Source organism: Equus caballus, chromosome 9 (assembly GCF_041296265.1).
Source record: "Equus caballus isolate H_3958 breed thoroughbred chromosome 9, TB-T2T, whole genome shotgun sequence".
NCBI classification, from domain to species: domain Eukaryota; kingdom Metazoa; phylum Chordata; class Mammalia; order Perissodactyla; family Equidae; genus Equus; species Equus caballus.
The window spans coordinates 21,861,701-21,882,295 of NC_091692.1; the positions used below are offsets into that span (position 1 = coordinate 21,861,701).

Below are 20,595 nucleotides of genomic sequence, written 5' to 3' on the forward strand. Positions count from 1 at the left end.
TGGTTCCCCTATACACTGACCTTCTGATTCATGGCTGGAGAGATTTCTCTGGCCCAATAGAGCCTGCTCAGGCCCTGGGTAGGACATGCTGGAATGTCAGGGTTTTAAGATTACTAGGGACATGCTCAACCAGAGAGGATGGGAACACACAGAACTGAGGAGGAGGATCCCTAGGGGCTTGAGCCATCTGTTCACAGTGATAACTTGCTCAACAACCCTCTGCTTACCAGCTTTTTTCACTGTGCTTCCTGGGATCACCTCTAAATCAACTACTTGCATTCAAGTCCTTGTTTTAGAGTCTGGTTTGCAGAACCTAGAAGCCCCCTCACCTCCAGACTTCAAAGAGGACTTCAAATGTCTGTATATCTAATTGGAAGCCAACTCCGAAGACAATCTCTGTTAGAAGAGCAGAACACAGGCTTTTAACCATGTGTCTTTTGGAGCCAGAGTATTTAGTTTCAAATCTCAATTCTGCCACATGTTAGCCGTGTGACCTTGGGAAGCTGTATAGTGTTTTCTTGCCTTACTTTCCTTATTTGTAAAAGGGGTAATAATAGAATTGTTAGGAAGATTAAATGAGTTAATGTTTATAAAGTGCTTAGAATGGTGCCTGCACATAATAGTTAGCAGAAAATTATTCTTTTCTCTTTTCCTCTATGTTATTCTAATCGCCAACAGTTCTCAGCCTAAGACCATGTCAACGTGTCTTATATCTGTTTTATTGAGATAGAAAATCTACCTAGTTTAGGCCTAGGCCAAAAGTAAATGCTCAATTAATATTTGTTGTTGATAATTACTATGGCAATAAAACAAACAATGAAGATTCAAGTCTTTTGAAAAGTAGTATTGAAACAGTTCAGAAATAAATATTTTGGCCTAACTTAGTTGTCTTAGTTCGTTCAGGCTGCTATCACAAAATAACACAGACTGAGTAGCTAATAAACTACAGAACTGTATTTCTCACAGTTCTGGAGGCTGGAAGGTACAAGATCAAGGTGCCAGCAGGGTCAGGTGAGGGCCCTCTTCCTGGTTCATAGCCGATGCCTTCTTGCTGTGTCCTTACATGGTGGAAAGGACTAGGGATCGCTGTGAAGTTTCTTTTATAAGGGCACTAATCCTATTTATGAGGGCTCTACCCTCATGGCTTAAGCATCTCCCAAAGGCCCCACCTCCCAATACAACCGTCTTTCTGGGTTAAGATTTCAACATGAATTTTGGAGGGGACAGAAACATTCAGGTATACATATATATACATATATATATATGTATGGCCATATATATAGTTACATATTGAAAATTTAATAACATTTTGTCATATGAAAGTTGTGTAATTTTTATTAACTCCTCCTTTCTTACAGTGTAGCTCCAATATAAAAATAAATCCTGATTCAAAGGTGAGGAAAGAAGATCAAAATTGAATATTCCATGTTTACTCCAGGAAAGACAGAGTCAAATGAGAGCACACTTCCGGATTAGAGGCAGGTGAATTGTGCATAGACAGGGTGTTTCCACCGATCTGAAAGTTACAGAGGCTGAAGGAAGTACTGATGGTTGAGAAGGGGTTCTGGGTTACAAGACTGAAATCTGTCTATAAATTGAACCCCCACTCTCTCATTTCCCTCTGTTTTTCGTGCACAGTTTCATGTTCACATGTAAGCACAGAAGGGTCTTCCAAAGTCCTACCTAAAAAAGCTATCTAGTAGTCTGTATTTTCAGTGTGATGATCCACTCCATTAATGGGAATAATTTGGAATAGAATTTGTTTCCTCTGTCCAGTACGGCTGGGACACAGAAATCTCACAATTTGAAGATTCTGAGTTACATGAAATTGTGAAACAGATGAACAAAATTTGCAAATTGACTCTTTAGAACTCTAATATCTTTCCAAACCATATACTAGAAGATACATTTATATCAATATTACCTTTTATTTTATGTATTAACGAAGTATCGTCAATAAGCACAGTAGTTTTGGGATACCACAGAACCAGTTTGATGCCCCCTCCTCAATCACTGACCACAGGACCTTGGACAAGATTTTATTTTATGCCCCAGTGTCTTCATATGTAAATTGGAGGTAATAATGCCTTTGTTGCATTACTCTTGAAAAGGTTAGGCAAGATAACTCCTCAAAGAAAGATGCCAGGCACATAGTATACACCCAGTAAATGATAGCGATGATTTTTTTTTTATTATCATTGGCTTTAAAATTATTTACAGCCAAGCCTTACAACACAGTTTTCTACTTATTGGGATTAGTTTAGCTGATTAATTAAAAGCTGTTGTGTATCCCAAGGATTTTAATTGTTCATGTTTCACCATCTGCAAGACTTCCTGATTATCTTTGCTACTAAGTAATAATTATGCATTGCAAATATTTGCTTGAATTTTATATAAGTCAATTTTAAATGAAAGAGCTATTTACATTAATCAACTTAAATAAAGTGCACCATTTCCCTGTAGCTTTCTTGCAATCAATTTTACTTTTAGTCAAAAGCGACTAGCTAATACTGTACTAATTGCTTTAAACCATTATGAAATGACTATCAATTTTGAACCAACAGAATGACAGGATTTTCCAATCTGAGAAGGAATACCTTCTACTTCTAGATGATGCTTCTTTTAGGCTGACTATGTAAGTTTCATGATATATCTGGAAATAGTTCTCTAATTATTAAAACTAGTTTTTAATAATCTATGTTTGATTGCTATTATTTTATTTGTTGAGAAGAGATCAAAGTTGCCAGTGGAGGTAAATCCCCGGACTCTGTCATCTCAGGACCTAGCAGCAGCATCTACCCCACTGCTCAAATCGAAACCCTAAGCTCCATCCTTATTTCTTCCTTTTCTTCACATGCCACTTCCTCTCCTCCTGCAAGAGCTATTGTCTAGGCATTTCCAATCTCCACTGCTACCACCCAAGTCCGAGCCACCATCTTCTCTCCTGAAGTCTAGTGGAATAGCCTATAAAGTGGTTTATTTTCTTCTACACTTATTCTCCTGCAATCCATTCTCCAAACAGCTCCAGACTTGCCTAAATGTAGATTAGGCCACGCTCCTGGTTGAAACACAGTAACATCTTTCCAGTGTCTTATAATCTAACTCAAATCCTGTACCATGTCTTCTTTAACCTCTACGTACTTCTCTGACTTCATCTTTCATCACTCTCTCCCTTATTCCCTAAGCTCTAGCCATTTGAATCTTTCTGTTTCCTCTGGAATATTCTTAGCCCGACTCTAAATGACTTAATTTGTGTATCAGCTCAAATGCCACTTCCTAAGAGACGTCTTCTCTGGCTACTCTGGTAAGTACTGACTAAAACAATTTGATCATTCATAATCAAGTCCTTTTTTGAGTAGATATTTAGAAGAAGTCAAGGGCTAAAGTTCTTCTCTCCCACAAACTTGCTACCAGAAATCAAGCAAGTTTCAGTACAAACTCTGCCAAATACATATCAATATTTCTTAGCAAACAGTGTAAAACTAGTCACAAAACTTGTTTTGCAAGCTCAATGAAGTCTCAGCTCTCTGTCCTTTTGAGCATCTGACAAGCTGCTTCTGACAATATTCTAGTAGCAAGATGTAGCCATACTTTGAGTCGGAGTTAGGCAACAGAATCTGCAAGTTTCTGAACAAAGGGCTGGAGGGAACCCAAACTCTAGAGCCCCATTCCAGAGTGTGTAGGGCCCAGTGGGCTCACCAGATTTATATGCTCTGTGCATGCAAAGCAGCCAGGAGTGCCTGAAGAATACTTCTAGCCGATTCACATAACTCGAGAACCCTTCATTTAACCAACAAAACAACATTTCTAATATCAAGTATGCAATAAAACACTTTCTGGTGATCAGATAAAAGATGCTGAAAGCTTTTTGCAGCTGTCTCTGACAGGTAGGTTTGTTTAAGAGTCTTTCAAATGTGAACTAACCACCTGATTAGGATACTAGAAGTGTGAACCCATCACGACAGACCCACCACTAACCCCTTCCCCCCCAGCATATATAGTAAAGCTAACACGCATGCATAGCACATTGTTTACGTGCTATACTATCTTAAAGTAAATTATAGAGAGCATAACACACCCTAAGCCACTCCCTCACAGCACAGTTTTATTTCCTTCAGATGACTTTTGAGTCTCTACAATTAGCTTGCTTAGTTTTGCTTACCTAGATATAAATATCTCATAAACCAGTAATTATGCAATTTACATTGGGAGCCTCTCATGTCCAAGGCGTGTTGCTAAGTTCTCCTGGTAAAAAAAAAGCAAAAAAAAATTTGTTTTTGTATGCTAGGAAAAACTTACTAGGAGAAATAAGAAAAATAAATAGAAAGTAAGCAACAGTAGGAAATAGCAGATATAAAGTGCTAAGCGGTATCTGACATTATCCATTTGGAGTCAACCATCCCTTCATCCTCATCAGCAGGGTCAGAGGCTTCATGCTTCTCAGCGTTAGCCAAATTCTCTGATTGCCAGGACCCATTCTGTTACTTTGCTCCTCAAATTAAAATTAAACTCTTTTACAATTTTTATTTTTTTTTATTTTTATTTTTTAAAATCAAACCTCTCTTTTTTTTTTTTTTTTTAAGATTTTATTTTTCCTTTTTCTCCCCAAAGCCCCCCAGTACATAGTTGTATATTCTTCGTTGTGGGTCCTAGTTGTGGCATGTGGGACGCTGCCTCAGCGTGGTTTGATGAGCAGTGCCATGTCCGCGCCCAGGATTCGAACCAACGAAACACTGGGCCGCCTGCAGCGGAGCGCGCGAACTTAACCACTCGGCCACGGGGCCAGCCCCACTTTTACAATTTTTAAATTATGTGATAGATGAAATGAAATGACTTAAGTTTACCCTTAATAATCTTCCATTCATTGTTTCCCTCTCTCTGAATATTACCACAATTTTACTTGTCACCTGGGCTGAAAACCTGAGTGTTCCCTTTGGGATTTTCCTTTCCATTGCTTTCTTCTCTAGTTAGTGACCAAGTTCTCCTGATGGGATCCCTCTCGCATATGTCTCTTTAGTTTCATTTTCCTCACGCTCTTCTAGCTCAGGCTTCATTATCTTTCACCTGCCTGCACGGCTGTCCTCCCAACTCTAAGTCGTCTGAACTCAAGCCCACAACTGCGACCTCATTCAACTTCCTTAAGCACATTTCTGCTTATGTTACTCCCTTGATGAAGAGCATTCACTTGGTCTCTACCTTTACTAAATTAAACACTGTTAACATTTAGAAAATTTCAACACTTCAGACCAATCCCTATGTTCAGATTTCCAGAACAACCCATCCCCTGAAGGTTCTACATAATTAAATTTGTAAGGAATTGTGTTAATAAGTTTCCACAAAAATAAACATTTATATAAAAGCTAAAAATTCAGACAGTCATAAGCCCGTTATTTTCACATTTCATCCAATATTTGGCCCGGGGATGTGTCTGACTGCTTGGTACAGAGAATATAATTTTTAAAAGATCACTTTGAATCTACATTGTTTGACAGGCTGTAGAAAAATGAATGTGAGTAACCTTGTCTTTACTAGTAATACTCGAGTGATAGAAATTGAGGAAGCATTTTAGAATCTCCAGGAACCATATTTTAAGTGTAGAATTCCAACAACTTTAATAAAAACACGTGGTATTGTTTAGTTTTGAATACCACGAAGGTAAAAAATAGACCCATGTTTTCAAAAATTCATTAGATTCTTGTGAATTCTTTTGGATAAACTGGTCTCTAATTTCTGCTTTCCAGCCACTCATTGCAATGAGGAGGCTATACTGACTGAGAGAGCGAGAGAGAGGGTAGTTCTTTATCACAAACAGGCAATTAGGTTTTAAAAATATGTATGTACCTAAGAAATGTTAAGAGCAAGAATGGAGTCAAGATGGATCACGTGTCCAGATCTAACCTCATGTATTCTCTCTGTCAATCCGGCTCTTTCTGCGAGCTGCTCTCTGCATGTAGACTCCTCTGCAGTCCTAGGGCACGTGGGCTGAGCGGCGCTCCTGTCTCCTTCACCTGCCTTCACAGTCACTTGCCAAGGATCAGTAATGTTTTTGGGATCTATCCTCTGATTTCCATTACCACTGATACCTCATAATGTTTCCTTAAGCCAGTATTTCCCAAAGTATTTCCTTTGAAAACATTGTTTAGGAATGCAGTATTTTCTTTTCAATCAAAAAGTATTTTTTAAAATTTCATTTTGAAATAATTTCAGATTTACAGAAAATTTGAAAAAATAGTTCAAAGAATTCCTGTATATCTTTCATCAGGATTCCTCAAATGTTAGCATCTCACATCCCACACTACAATTATAAAAACCAGGAAATTAACCTTGGTACAATCCTATTATGTAATCTACAGACTATTCAGTTTTCAACAACTGTTGCACAAATGTCTGTTTTTTTTGTCCAATATCACGTTTCATTTAGTTGTCATGTTTCCTCAGTCTCCTTTAATCCATGAGTCCCTCAGTCCTTGACTTCCATGAGTTTTTTTTTTTTTTATTAGTGGGTTTTCTCAGAAGCTTGAATATGCTAATTTACATAGTGAGTCTCAAAGGAGTGGATATAACACGACATCAGTCAAACTTAGGTCACTGTGGAATCCTTCTTGAGGTTCAGTTTGTAGGATAGGTATTCCAAGGACACTCTGGGGCATATGGGCCCAGCTTGTCACAAGAAAAACCTGCTATGTGTTCCTGCTTATCTGATCCATCCTGCACACGCCTATCAGAACGGCTTCCTGAATTCCGAGTTGTGTGTATATCATTTATCTGCTTACAAGCCACAAATAGTTCTTTATTCCGCTTAGGATAAAAGCCCAAAGCCTTAAATCGGCATTTGAGCCCTTCCATCAACCTTTCTTTCCAACTTAAGCCACTACTTCTGTGCATATACTTTTTGCTCAAGCCAAAGAGAACTACTCCCTATTCTCTTGATTTCTTATTTTTTTTTTTCTCTGCTTATGCTGCTTCTTCGGTATGGAAAACATGTGAGATGTAACCAAGGGTTCTTTTTGTTGCAAGATCCAACTGCAGCCAGAGGAATCTGAACCTCGGTTTTCCTTGAGCCCGCCCTCGGCCAGCTGTAACAAGAATCAGCCAAAACCCATGCCTGGAACTCTCTTTGGCTGAGGGAATTCTGTATCCGGGGACTGTGAACTCTAGAAGGAGTTTCTCTGCCCTTTTGTTGGGACAATCAACCTGCTGCTTGTTTTTGCTCTTCTAAATGCTTCCTTCTTTGCACTTTGTGACATACATAAAAACAATATCCCAAGAGGTAATTGCTTTAACTTTCAGAATTCTTGATTCTCACTGTGGTGGCTTGAATGGAAGCTTCTGCAACCACACTGGTAACTCACCTGGGAGGTCCTTGAAATATTAAAGTTTGGTTCTTAAAAAAAAGTTTACTTCCTAGAGTGAATTCTTTAGACTAAGGTTAAATATCACAGCTTCCCCGAATGCTACTTCCTCCTGTGAACCCTGGTGGCACTTGGAAACTTAATTATGGAACTCTCATTTTCTGTCCTGTTATGGCACTTTGATTGCCTGCCTCATCTCCCCCAGAAGATGGGAAGATGAGGTCCTCCATGAGGAGGACCATGTCAAATTCAACTTGTTTGTTTGGTTTATTCCATCCTCTCATCCCCAAGGCTTTGAGGAGAGTAGGGGCTTACTGAGGGTTTTTCTGAATGAATAGTAAACTGACTGTTTTCAGTTGGAAAGAATACAAAAAGTGACATAACAAGATTTTCTTTACGGAATTTATACAAAATTTTGTCTTTTAAAGTGAGAGTGTAAATGTTTTTGAATTAATTCTTGTTATTATGAAAGCTACTTTTTTCTAACCTAATAATTATTCCTACCTAGGGCTAAAATGAAATGTCTGCCAACGTCTGAATTACACTAAATTACACTAAATAAAGCATCAATAAAATTAACTTTCTTGCTTCTAATATCTCCATAAACCTACAGTCACAATATTTGTCTTGATTAATTATTAAACATACTCAGATTTTCTATATTAATGGGTTTTGGTGCTAGATACGATTTCGAATTAAGCTTTGCCTTTCTCTGATGAAACTGTATTTAAATCTACCAAATGTCATAACTCACTTCTGCATTTAATAATCAATGTTTAGCAGATTATTTGAAACAAGCAGGGCAGTAATAATTTATGAAGATCTGCAAAATGTCTGAGATAATCATGAGCCTCTGGGCCTTGGGAGACGGGATTCTGTCCTTTGGAAATGGTATGGGTTTGTGGTTTGAAACATAAATGTCTGTGATAACTAATTAACATATAGAATAAGATCCAATCATACACATATTATTAAGGAGAATGTTATGGCATGTCAGGAATACGAACTTTAAATTTTCACACGTTTTGAGCTCTTAAAACCCCTCAATGCTGTGTACAAGTGATAGCTATTAGCATTAGATTTATGTACGACTGAACATCTACATAAGAGCTGAGCATCACTATCTTTAACCTAGATTTTTCCAAAGCATGGATATAGATTTAGACAAAACAAACGTTGGATTGCCTACATTCTACTTAGGGTTTTATCAGTGAGCAGGTGACGGCAATATATATTTGAACTGTAGTTCTGAACATTTTGCTAAATCTTGTACATGTATTTATAGCAGACAAAAGTACTAAAAGTAAATGTATGATAGAATATTTTTTGGCCATAGAAAAGAATGAAGTTCTGATACATGCTACATGGGTAAACCTTGAAAACAGGCTAAGTGAAAGAAGCCAGACACAGAAAACCACCTACTATATGATTTCATTTATATGAAATCTCCAGAATAGGCAAATTTATAGGGACAGAAAGTAGATTAATAGCTGTTTAGGGTTGGGGAGGATGAGGGGTTAGGGAATGACAGCTAAAAGGGTGCAGGTTTTCTTTTAAATTTATTTTTTATCTTTTAATGTTTTTCAGTTTTATTTAGATACAATTCACATATAACATCATGTAAGTTTAAGGTGCACAATGTGTTGATTTGATACATTTATATAGAAAACATAAAAAAGAACCAAACAGAAATTTTGGAGCTGAAGAATACAATGACTAAACTGAAGAACTCAATAGAGACCTTTAACATCAGACTTGAACAAGCACAGGAAAGACAGACCAATTGAAATTATCCAGTCAGAAGAGCAAAAAGGAAAAAGGATGAAAAGGAATGAAGAAATTCTTTGGGAATTATGGGATACCATCAAAAGAAATAATGGATGCATCATTGAAGTCTCAGAAGGAGAAGAGAGGGAGAAAGGGGTAGAGAGCTTATTTAAAGAAATGTACAGGTTTCTTTTTGAGGTGATGAATATGCTCTAAAATTGACTGTGGTGATGGTTGCACATATCTATGAATTGAAAACTATCGAATTGTACACATTAAATGGTTGAATTGTATGATACGTGAATATTGTATCTCAATATGTTAAAAAATGTATGCGCAATTCAAAGACAGAGAAAGTATACTGCATAGACATGAATATTGCAAAGAAATGACTTAAAATCAGTTTACCAAACAGTTTTACCGACCAGGTAGATTCTGGTTCCTAAACACGAATGTCTCTGCTAAAATCTTTTCAGTATTGTTGACATGACAATTCTCCCACCACAACCGCAAAGCTCTTTCAAGTATTTTGATGGTCCAATAAATGGTTCTTATATGGAAATTTAATGAAAACTGTTGATTCAGTTTTCTGAGGATGGAATTGAATATAGAGACCAGAGGCAGTGTATAGGAATTAACTGATCTAAATACTTAATACTTCAGGTAGCACTTAGAATGTACTTGAAATTTGGTACGGGCAGAAATCATCTATTTCATATAAAAATGGATTCTCTGGGGAAGGGTGATTCTGGGGAGCATTCAGGGCAGGAGATGTTGACTGTGGTTTCTTTCCTCTTACTATCACCTACAAAGCCCCAGCAAGCAAGCAAGAAAACAAGGAGTCTGATATATCTAGCATTTTACAAGTTTTGATATCCTCCATTTTTGAGCAACAAAAAGGTGGGTGGGAGATGTTTTCAAGGGTGGAAGGAAACATTTTGAACTATTCGCTCCGTGAATCTTTTAACTATCAGATAATTATTAATTGATTTCCATTACTTTCAGATAGCTGAGCTGCCAAGTAAACCCGACCGACACAGTAGGAGATCCACAGCCTTACAGCTCTGACCTCAGCAAAGGGCTGTAAGGATATTGGAGGTTCTCTTTCCAATGTCATAAAGAAGCTCAGCAAAGCATTAAGAACATGGATTCTGATGTCCAACTGTCCGGGTTTGAGGTCCAGCTTCAGTCACTCACAAGCTGTGTGACCTTTGGTAAGTTACTTAACTCCTCTGTGTGTCTCAGTTTTCACAATCGTAAAATGAGTAAAATAATATCTACTTCTTGAGTAATTTTGAGGATGAAATGAGTTTATATTTGCAAAGCACTCAGAGTAGTTTCATGCACATACCAAGAGTTTGTTCAATAAGTGCTAATGTTAACACAGAAATAAAACAAAAAACACCTTGTAGCTATATTTACATTTTTGGAGGGGTATAATTGACATCAATTGGAACTTATTTCCAAAGCTTACCTTTTGACTTACATTCTTACACTATGTGAGTATATGTTACTGAATTAGCAATAGCATTATCTACTCCTGTCACTGTGTCGTTTGCTGTAAGCAGATGGAACGAATATCTATACAGCCTTTTAAGGATAAGCAATCCACAGGATACCTTGTGGTTTACTGTTACCTTTCCCTCTTCTCTGTTGAGTTTTAATTTATCTTCAAGCTGAATGTGTCTGATAGGAAGGACAGAGAACAGTGATGAATGCTGACATGACTAGATAGATGCCATGCAAGGAATACGGGGATGATGGAAAACCAATTCTCAGAGCTCTGACCTCCAGCTCTGACCATGGTGACAACCTCCAAAGACATTAAAGAATGAGACTTGTCACCTCTCAGATGTGGAGGAGAATATCTTGACAGTGAGGATTCAAGACAATGTATAGGTGAAATTAGCTCCAAGGAGAGGTAGATAAGGTAAGTTTTAAAGATCTCGTCCAGGTTTAGAGATTAGGATTTGTCTACTAGCTATAAAAATGAGTTCCTTTAAAATATATATATCTTGTTTAATAGTTAACATAAGCATATAGATCTGTTTATCAGAAAATAAGTAATATTGAAAATTAAAAAGGGCCTTAAATTGCATATTTGTATTATTGACCTTTGACTTCAGACCTAGGCAGTCCACTGAAATAGAATAACTAGCTATAGTTAAGATTTAACAATGTCTCCAAATGATCAAATAAATATTACGAGATATAGGAATGTTTAATAATCTAAGGAAAACAATCATAAAATTTCTTCCACTCTTCTACACAAATCATGTGATGATTAATCAGTATTATTGAAAATGTGATACAATATTTAAAAACATTTTTGGGAAAGCATATACATAATTCTATATCTTTTTTTGTCTCTTTCTTCTCTTCTTTGACTGCTTATTTAAATCATAAATACCATTTCATGTTATATATATGGCCTTAAAATTAACATGGTTATTGCTACCTATCTAGTAATCAGTTTGATATACAGAAAATGTTATACTATGTCTTTCATAGTATATGTTTAGATCTACACAGGTTTGCTATTATAAATAACTGTGAAAGAAACATCATGCAGTAGCCTTTTGTTTCTGTTGAATCATTTTCTTGGGAGAAATTCCATGAAGTGGAGTTACAGGGCCAAAAGTTATGGACATGTTCATAAAGATTGTCTTTATAAGTAAGTACGGAACAATTTTTCAATGCTATGTGTTATTATTTTTTAAAGGTGTTAAATTAGTGAAAATAATTTTTCAAATTTACTTTGCACATTTCAAGTTACTATGAAGGATAATCATATTTTATACCTTTGTTTACAATTTGGATTTTCTGTCATATGATTACCTTTGTTCATATTCTTCGTTGATTTGATTATTAAAATTTCATATTATTATTTATTTAAATTATTTCATCATATTATTGATAATGACCTTTTGCCAGTCATATGTGATACAAATATAAATTTTCATTACTTATTTATTTTAGTTTTGTAAGATTTCATATTCAGATGTTTGGGAATTAAATGAGTAAAATATAGCACTGTAAAGTGATATTAAATGGTAATAGAGATTCCTTCAACCAGAAATATTTTATTCATATTCTCCAGTAGAAAAAGAAAGTGTAACATTTTGGGTTGTAGTATTTAATGTCATATACATGTTTCCTCCTTAAATCTGTAGTGTTACATTTGCAGAGTGAGAAACTGATTTGAAAATATGTACAGTTCAGTGTGGAATTTGGACACAGTTCTAAATTTTCACCAGAAACTGTTTTGGTACTCCCCTTAATGAGAGCAAAGCAATGAAGGTAGGCCAAACTAGTGAAGTCACGCTCATGATGAAGAACACGTGGATGTGGAAGGACAAATTCAAAGGTCGAGTTACGGTCTTGGAGCAGATTGACTTTCCTCTTCCCTGCACCTGGGGACCCTCACCAATCCAGTCAAATAGCATTCGCATCAGAAATAATTTGGAAGAATGTTTTCTGCATGGGTTCCCTTTACCAAATGGTATGAAACAAAATGAAACAAAATCAAAACATAGCCTCATTAAATTACATCCCATGTTTAAAAATTATGTACTTTGCATTTTGTAAATCTAAAATCCAGAAAATTTATGTGACAATTTACTTAACAACTGAATGAGTGGCCACTTGGAGCTAGGTACAGCCTGAGGCATTAGGGATACGGGGTAAATAAGGAGTCAAAGCCACAGCCCTCAGGAGCTCACTACTGGCCTTTAACTGGCTGCCTCAGTCCTTGTATCACTGAAGCAATTCTGAGGTTTTTCATGCAAATATGAAAAGTGAGCCAAATGCTCTTGAGAGGCAGAGATAGGAAAGAATTCTAGGAAGCCAGAATGTGGAAAATAGACACATGTTAAATAAAAGTTCCATCTTCAGAATAGGGATTTATGATTGTGCGTCCTATGAACATCATATAAATGACACATTTCATGCAGGTACTGGGTGTCAGGTGTGGGATTAAAGAACTAAGAGTTCAACAGATAGAATAGCACCAGGAGGGAGCACTTTGGTTTTTGAAGAAGAGGGACAGGCAAAGAGCAACTGCAGTAATAACATCAGTACTAACAATACAAAGCTCATATTTATTGAGTGCTTCTGTGCCAAGCACTCTGCAGAACGTTTTGCCCACACTCTCGTCATTTCTCAGATGAAGGAAATTTTCACTCCGGCTCCTGCATTTTGTCTGCACTCACTGCTGCCAGTTTTTGATCAATAGAATCTGCCTTTTGCATTTACCCACTTCAGACTTTGGAACCTCTTGTTTGTTGGTCATCGACTCATTTAACAAATTCTAGGTGCCATCACTCTGCTAGTCAGTGGGACAACAGAAATGAACAAGTGAAAAAGGGTCACAATTCTGGCCTGCAAGGAGCTTTCATAAAATAGAGCAGAGACTCAATAATTATGGGACAGTGTGCTCACGTGGCAGGTTGTCTAGTGCAGCCTGGGGGTGAGTGAGCTGGGAAGGTCTAGGAAATGCTCTCAGTGACACAACACTGTGTATAATAGTCACATAATTATAATACATAACTGACGTTATATTATACTATGTATTATATATTATGTGAGGTATATACGTATGTTACATATATTGTTATGTATATATATGTTATGTACATCCAAAATCATTATATTTGGATGAAGTTGACAGTCCAAATGTCCATAAATAGGGAGCCATCAAATAAACAAGGCAACACTGATGGGCTAATATAAAAATAACTACAAAATATATAATAGGTAAAAAAAAAGAAAAGCCTCAGAACTGCATGTCATATGCTGTCTTTCGTGGGGGCAAATAAAGATATAGAGTCGTATTTGCATAAAGACATTTTGGAATCACATGCGTAACACTAAAAAACAAACAAAACAGAACTGGCTGCCTGTCTGGGAGCAGAGATGGCGGAACCAGGCAAGTCAGGGCACAAGGATGGGAGGGAGTATTTTCTCTGCACACATTTTTACATTTTTGAACTGAGTGAATGTATTATCTACTTTAAAAATTAAATGAACACATCCTGAAACCTTGGGGGAAGATGTTTACTAGTGGACTGTGGCCAGGCGGATGAAGAGCTGAGATTGGGGTAAGAGGGCGCTTGCGGTGGAGAGCCCTTCCAAGCAGAGGGCTGCGTGTGGGCAGCAGGGCTGCCTTCGGAACGGTCACGCTCTGCAGAGACTGGATGGGTTCTCTTGGGGAGTGGCAGGAGATAAGACTGGGAGTCAGGCAAGCGGCAGGTCATGAGGGCCTCTCATGACAGGGCACGAATTCAGATTTCATCTCGAAGGTAATGGGAGTCTTTGAAGGGTGATCAAAAGGAAAGTGAGCGATCACATTTGCACTTTGTAATCATCTCCCTGGGAGCAAATGCATGCGTGATGGTGGGTGGGGTGGACCTGGGGCCAGGAAGACTATTTAGGAGGTTGCTGGCCATCCTTCACGTGCCCAATGATGAGCATGTGAACCAAGGCAGGGGCAGTGAGCATGGAGAGGAGTGACTAGGACCACCCTACAGCCTCATCCTGGCTACCGCCTTTGACTTGTCATCTCATCCGGGGAGTAAATCTTGCTCCTCCTCTCATACTGTCCAGAGCCTTTCTTGGATTCCACCCTGATCTGTAACATGGTGTTGCTGATCATTTGCAGGAGCCCTGCTCTAGGCCTTGGTGACACGAGGGCAACAGGAACTTCCCCGCCTTCCACTCTCCCTCTCCCCCTCAAGCTGAGCACCTGCGAAGGAAGCCCAAAGCAGATTGCTGCTGTGCAGGGTCAGGGGCTCTGGGAGAATGCATGAGCTACTGTGCTGGGGCCAGTTGAGTGGGTCCCAGATGCCCTCAGAGCCTTGTGTGACAGCCCCATATGGGATCCCAGCCCATTGCCCTCTTTCTGAGTTCTGCTCTTTTTTTTTTTTTTTGTTTCCATCAAGTTTGTACACAGTTCCTGCAAAGTGCTTATGACTGGGATTTCATTTCTTCCAGTTCCACGCTCTACTTTAATGCAGGACAACTGTATAGGCAGTATTCACCAGCAGAGCTGTATCCACGGGAAATCAATCAAGCGCTTCCCTCTCACTTGCAAAGAGCTGCTGCCGTGAAACCCCGAGGGAATCCCTCCACCCTCCTGGCCGCCTCCATCGGTCTCTCCCATGTGTCCTAGATATTCCTGTGCCTCCAGCAAGTACGGGGGAACTCCTGGTGCAGCAGGGCCTATGGGACCTTGCCCGACACAAAGCCCTTTGTCTGTGTGCTTAGCTGTTGCTGATGAAGCAGAGGCTAATCTTGCAACTATCACTCCTGTTTTTCAGTAACAAAACTGACATCTCAGTACATCCTAGGCAACTGATACAGGAAGTATTCCCATATCAGATTAAAAAATCACGATTCTAATAAATGTAAACATATTTATAAGAAATAAGTGTAAAATACAAGAAACTCATATAAAATCAACCACATAATTGGATAGTTGTAAAACAATTTCAAGATATATTTCATTTTAATATAAAAAGATAAAATATTGGAAATCTTGTCCCACAGGCATATTACACAAGAAAAGTCAGAGATCAGCATCTAATCCGTTTATTGCTGGAAGGCTGAACAGTATGGTCAGGACTATGTATGCAGGTGAACAGCTTGGAATGTCCACTAGATGAGTATGTCGAGGAATTCATTTATAAGTGGCACGTACTTTCAGGTGGCAACATACACTTCATTTAGTATTTCTCTTTAGTGTAGGTTTTTATGTGTCAGTTCGGCTCCTTATCAAATAAATACTTTCACCTTGCTGTTCATTTGAATTGAGTTACTATGGAGAAATGGCTTTTTGATTTCATAGCATTCTGCTGCATTATAAAAATTTGGACTTCACACCATCACACCACAAAATGGCTTAGCAATTTACTATGAATGACTTTTTAAAAGGAGGGGGTATAGGCACATATGAAAGATTCTAGAGGGGCCGACTCCATGGCCGAGTGGTTAAGTTCACGCGCTCCGCTGCGGTGGCCCAGGGTTCGGATCCTGGGCGCGGACATGGCATCACTCATCAGGCCACGTTGACGTGGTGTCCCACATCCCACAACTAGAAGGACGTGCAACTAAGATACACAACTGTGTACAGGGACGGTTTGGGGAGATGAAGCAGAAAAAAAAAAAGATTGGCAACAGTTGTTAGCCCAGGTGCCAATCTTTAAAAGAAAAAAAAAAGAAAAGAAGAAAGATTCTAGAAAAATCTTTCAATATTAAAAACGTTAAGGGGTCGGCCTGGTGATGTAGTGGTTAAGTTCACACACTCTGCTTTGGTGGCCAGGGGTTTGCAGGTTTGGAACCCTGGGCACAGACCTACACACTGCTCATCAAGCCATGCTGTGGTGGCATCCCACATGCAAGATAGGGGAAGATTGGCACAGATGCTAACACAGCAACAGTCTTCCTCAAGCAAAGCGAGGAAGATTGGCAATGGACATTAGCTCAGGGTGAATCTTCCTTAACAAAAAAAAATAAGAATCTTTAGAATCTATATGGTATATGGTAATAGGGTACTCTGTTACCTTAAAATAGGCTGAAAGATTTTAAGAGAAAACTTGCCTCCATATTTTTTTGATACAAAGATTTAAACATAAATATTTTGCCATAGTTTCTTTTGTAACTGCTGGGAGATTAAAGAAAGACCAGAGGATAGGGAAAGACTTATAAACATATATTGATAAATGACAGCATATAGAAACCGAGAATTATCAGATTCCCTGTTATATCTCTGAAAGAAATTTCCTCTGTATTGAGGTAAAACCTTCTTCTTTGAATTCAGGGTAGAATTTGCCTTTCATTGAACTAGAACGTTGAAAGACTTTTAAATCTTTTACTTTAATCTTTAGTTTTTCTAGAAAATTACAATTCAAATGTGCTCTAAAACTATTTTAAAACATGACATATTCAGGTTAAAGAACAATAATTAATAGATTATGTAAGTGAGGTAAGACCGCCACATTGGTGGCCCCAAATGCCTCCTGGTATTCTCACCTTTCTCCAGACCCCTCCTGCATTCACTCTGGGCTTGCTCATATGACCCCCCCATGGCCAATGGGACAATGGTAAGCATTACTCAAGTAGAGGCTTGATAAATGCTTACATCTTAGCCTTCTCCACTTGGAACCCAGCTACCTTGCTGTCCGAAAGCCTGTCAAGTTTTCTGCAAAAAGAGAAGCTGTGTGGAGGAGAATGTGGGCCAACTGCCAGCACCACATGTATGAGTGAGGTCTTCTTGGATATTCTGGCCCCTGGAGAGCTCCCGGTTGAAAGGTTCACACGAGTAACCCTAGCCAATACTATGTGGAGCAGAAGAACTACCCAGCTGAGCCCCACCCAAATTCCCGACCCACAGAAGTCTAAGCAATCAATAGATATTGTTTTGAGTAGTTCCATTTTGGAGTGATTTATTACACAGCAGTAGACAACAGATATGGTAAGTGACAGCAAGGATTTCTCAAAGTTTTTCTAGAAATAATTCCAAGTTATATTCTTCACTGACATACATCTCTTATATTGCTGTCATACATTTATTTATTGTTGAATCTGCATCTCTTAATCTGACTTTAATTATGCAATTGGACAGAAGAACTGAGATGGTTGGTTTATATGAAAGGTGTGGTTGAGAATGGCTTTATTGTATATTGACTCAGACAACATGTCAACTCCTTGTTTGATCTCAGGGAACACCATTCTCAATGATGGTATATATTTTAATTTCACTCCACACTGTGCTCAAATTGTCAGTGGGACAATCTGGTGGAAAGAAATTAACTTTAAGAAATCCCCAGCACGTAAACCTTCTGTGGTCCAATCAAGCCTTTTCTTCTCTCTCTTTCTCTATGTGGAATTGTATCCTGACACCAAATTTTAGGCACTAAAATGCATAAGACTCTTTGAAGGGATCTGTTGTCTGAAAGAATAACTATTTGAAATATGAAGTTTATTAGATTGAGCAAGCCACTAGGTGCATTTCCATCCCTCTTTCTCTGGAACTGACAAGCAGTAGTAGAAGAATGCATTAGAAGCAGAAGCAGTAGTAGAAGTGATAGTAGAAGAGCCTGAGGCAGTGAACGGACAATGCATCACTTCCGGGGACAGTGATACTATTTACTGAATGATGTGGATTGTATCTCAAGTTAGAAATGACAGCAACTAACTGGTTCTAAAAACAAAGTGTCTGGATACCAAGAGGAATAATGATGTAACCTGCCAGTAAGTATAACTAATGTTAGCATAATGGCATCATCTACCAGGGGGGTGCAGATGGAAAGTTTAGATATAAAATGCCAATAAAGGAGAGTTCTGATCAGACAATGACGCAAACGTGACACTCACGGAGAGTAGTATTTGGACGGCGCTGTGGATGACCTCCAGGTACTGGAAGTCGACGATGCAGCCTGTGACGGAGACGTACGTGTAATCGTCCATCATGCCATGGGCTGATGGAGGCAGCACTCTCCGGACACAGCCAGGTCCGTGTTCCCGCCACCATGACCGGTGTACAGAGATGTTGAATGTCATTAGGTCTGTATCCTAAGTGAGGAGGAGACAAGAGGGTAAAAAGAGACAATCGTATCACATCACATCTTTGATTTTCACCTTAGGAAGAATCAGGATGAATAAAGTTGTTGAAACGACTTAAATATCAAATGAAAAGTAACAAAAGGCAAAACCAAAAATGGCTGTGGATATCATATGCCTAAAGTACTGGGTTATAATTGTTCAGTGTTGAGACACAGTCCTTTGAATAATAATATTTTAACGTTAGCACACATCAAAAATCCAGAGATGAGGCCCTCTACTTACGTTCATTTAAAAAATTATTTTGTTCATTTTGAAACTTTTTGTCTGCATTTTCTTGTTGCTTTACCATCATTGACATCACCATTATGGGCTAACAATTATTGAGTGCTTTATTGCATAGGAGACATCATTTTAAGCACTTTTCTTCCAAGCACTTTTTATGTATTATATCCTTTAATGTTCACATAGGTACTGTTATCAAACCAATTTACAGTAGGATGAATAATAGTCCCTGCAGAAGATCTTTACGTCCTAGTCCCTGGAAACTGTGAATTTCATCTTCTATGGCAATAAAAGATGTTGCAGATGTGATTAAATTAAGGGTCATGAGATGGGAGGATTATACTGGATTATCTGAGTGGGCCCTAGACACAATCACAGGTCTCCTTAGAGAGGGCGACAGAGGGAGATTAGACACAAGAAGAAGAGAAGGTGGTGTGACTACAGAGATTGGAGTGACGTGGGCATGAGCATCCAAGGAATGTTGGCAGTCACGAGAAACTGGAAGAGGCAGGAAGGATTCTCCCCTAAAGCGCCAGAGGAAGCATGGCCCTGCCAACACCTTGACTACCGCCCCCAGGTGTGACTGATTTCAGACTTCTAGCCTCCAGAACCATGCGAGACTAAATGTTTGTTGTTTAAGACACCAGGTTTCTGGTAATTTTATATACCAGCCATAAGGCACTAACACAGGTGTGGAAAGTAAGTCACAGAGAGGTAAAATAAACTGCCCAATTTAGCTAATGAATAAATTAAATAACTTGCCTATCTAGTGGTAGACCCAGAACTTGATCCTATGCAGTCTGTACTTTCAGCTATGATGCTGTGTTACCAACCCAGTACCTACTGTGTTCTCACTCCCAATCCCTTCCAATTCCTTATTTCTGGAAGGGAGCTAGGTCCTTCCACCTCAGTTGTTTCCAGAAAATATCCTCCTAGCCAGGGCAAAAGAACAAAAAAGGCAATCCTCCACATTTATATAGCAAAACAAGCTTTCAGAGATCTTAGCAGAGACCACAGCCAAGTGTTTAATCCTCAAGAGATGCCCTTTAGTATTTGTGAAGTGTCAGTCATGAAGAACTAAGATCATAATGTTTTTGTCATAACAATAGACTGAAAAGAATAGATATGGAACCAGGCTCTTGACTCCCAAACAAACTAAAGATTATAGCTGCCCCTGTGGAGAAGGAAGAAAGATATGTGAGGATGGAGAGAGGGCAAAGGGGCCTGTGGACCAGGACACTGGAGCTTCAGGGAAGCTGTGGACACAGAAGCAGGGTCAACTCTTGTTAATTTCTCAGCCATGACTGAGCAAACTCTATTGTTACTAGTGCCAGGGGGACATGATGGAGTGGGCACTATAACGCCATCTTTATCAGAGGCCCAGGGGCTGCCCCATGATTGTGCAACACAAATGATGCTCATTTCCACCTCAGTAGGGTGAGGACAGTCCCCACTCAGTGGTGTAGGACACTCCTATGTGCCAGAAATTGAGTTTGGAACTGTGAAAACATAGAGGAAGCTGGTATAAAATGGAAAGCCCTTGAAGTTATAAGTGGCTTAGACTGAAAATAACCAGTTTGAGAGCTCCCTGAGCAAGGACAGTGGGGAAACTCTCCCCTGTTATTCTCTGCTG

At 38.7% G+C, this 20,595-nt stretch overlaps 1 protein-coding gene across 3 annotated transcripts in view; it reads right to left on the reverse strand.

Annotated features, from left to right (window-relative positions):
• Window positions 1-20,595, reverse strand: part of NKAIN3 (sodium/potassium transporting ATPase interacting 3) — a 613,676-nt gene that overhangs the window by 125,937 nt on the left and 467,144 nt on the right. For 2 of the 3 annotated variants that reach the window (XM_023648539.2, XM_023648540.2), the window contains exon 4: window positions 18,492-18,689. In XM_023648539.2, coding sequence (XP_023504307.1) covers window positions 18,492-18,689 — 198 coding nt within the window. Of the gene's footprint in view, window positions 1-2,855; window positions 4,246-18,491; window positions 18,690-20,595 lie in introns of those variants that run through there. The other variant, XM_070221498.1, reaches the window with a different exon arrangement.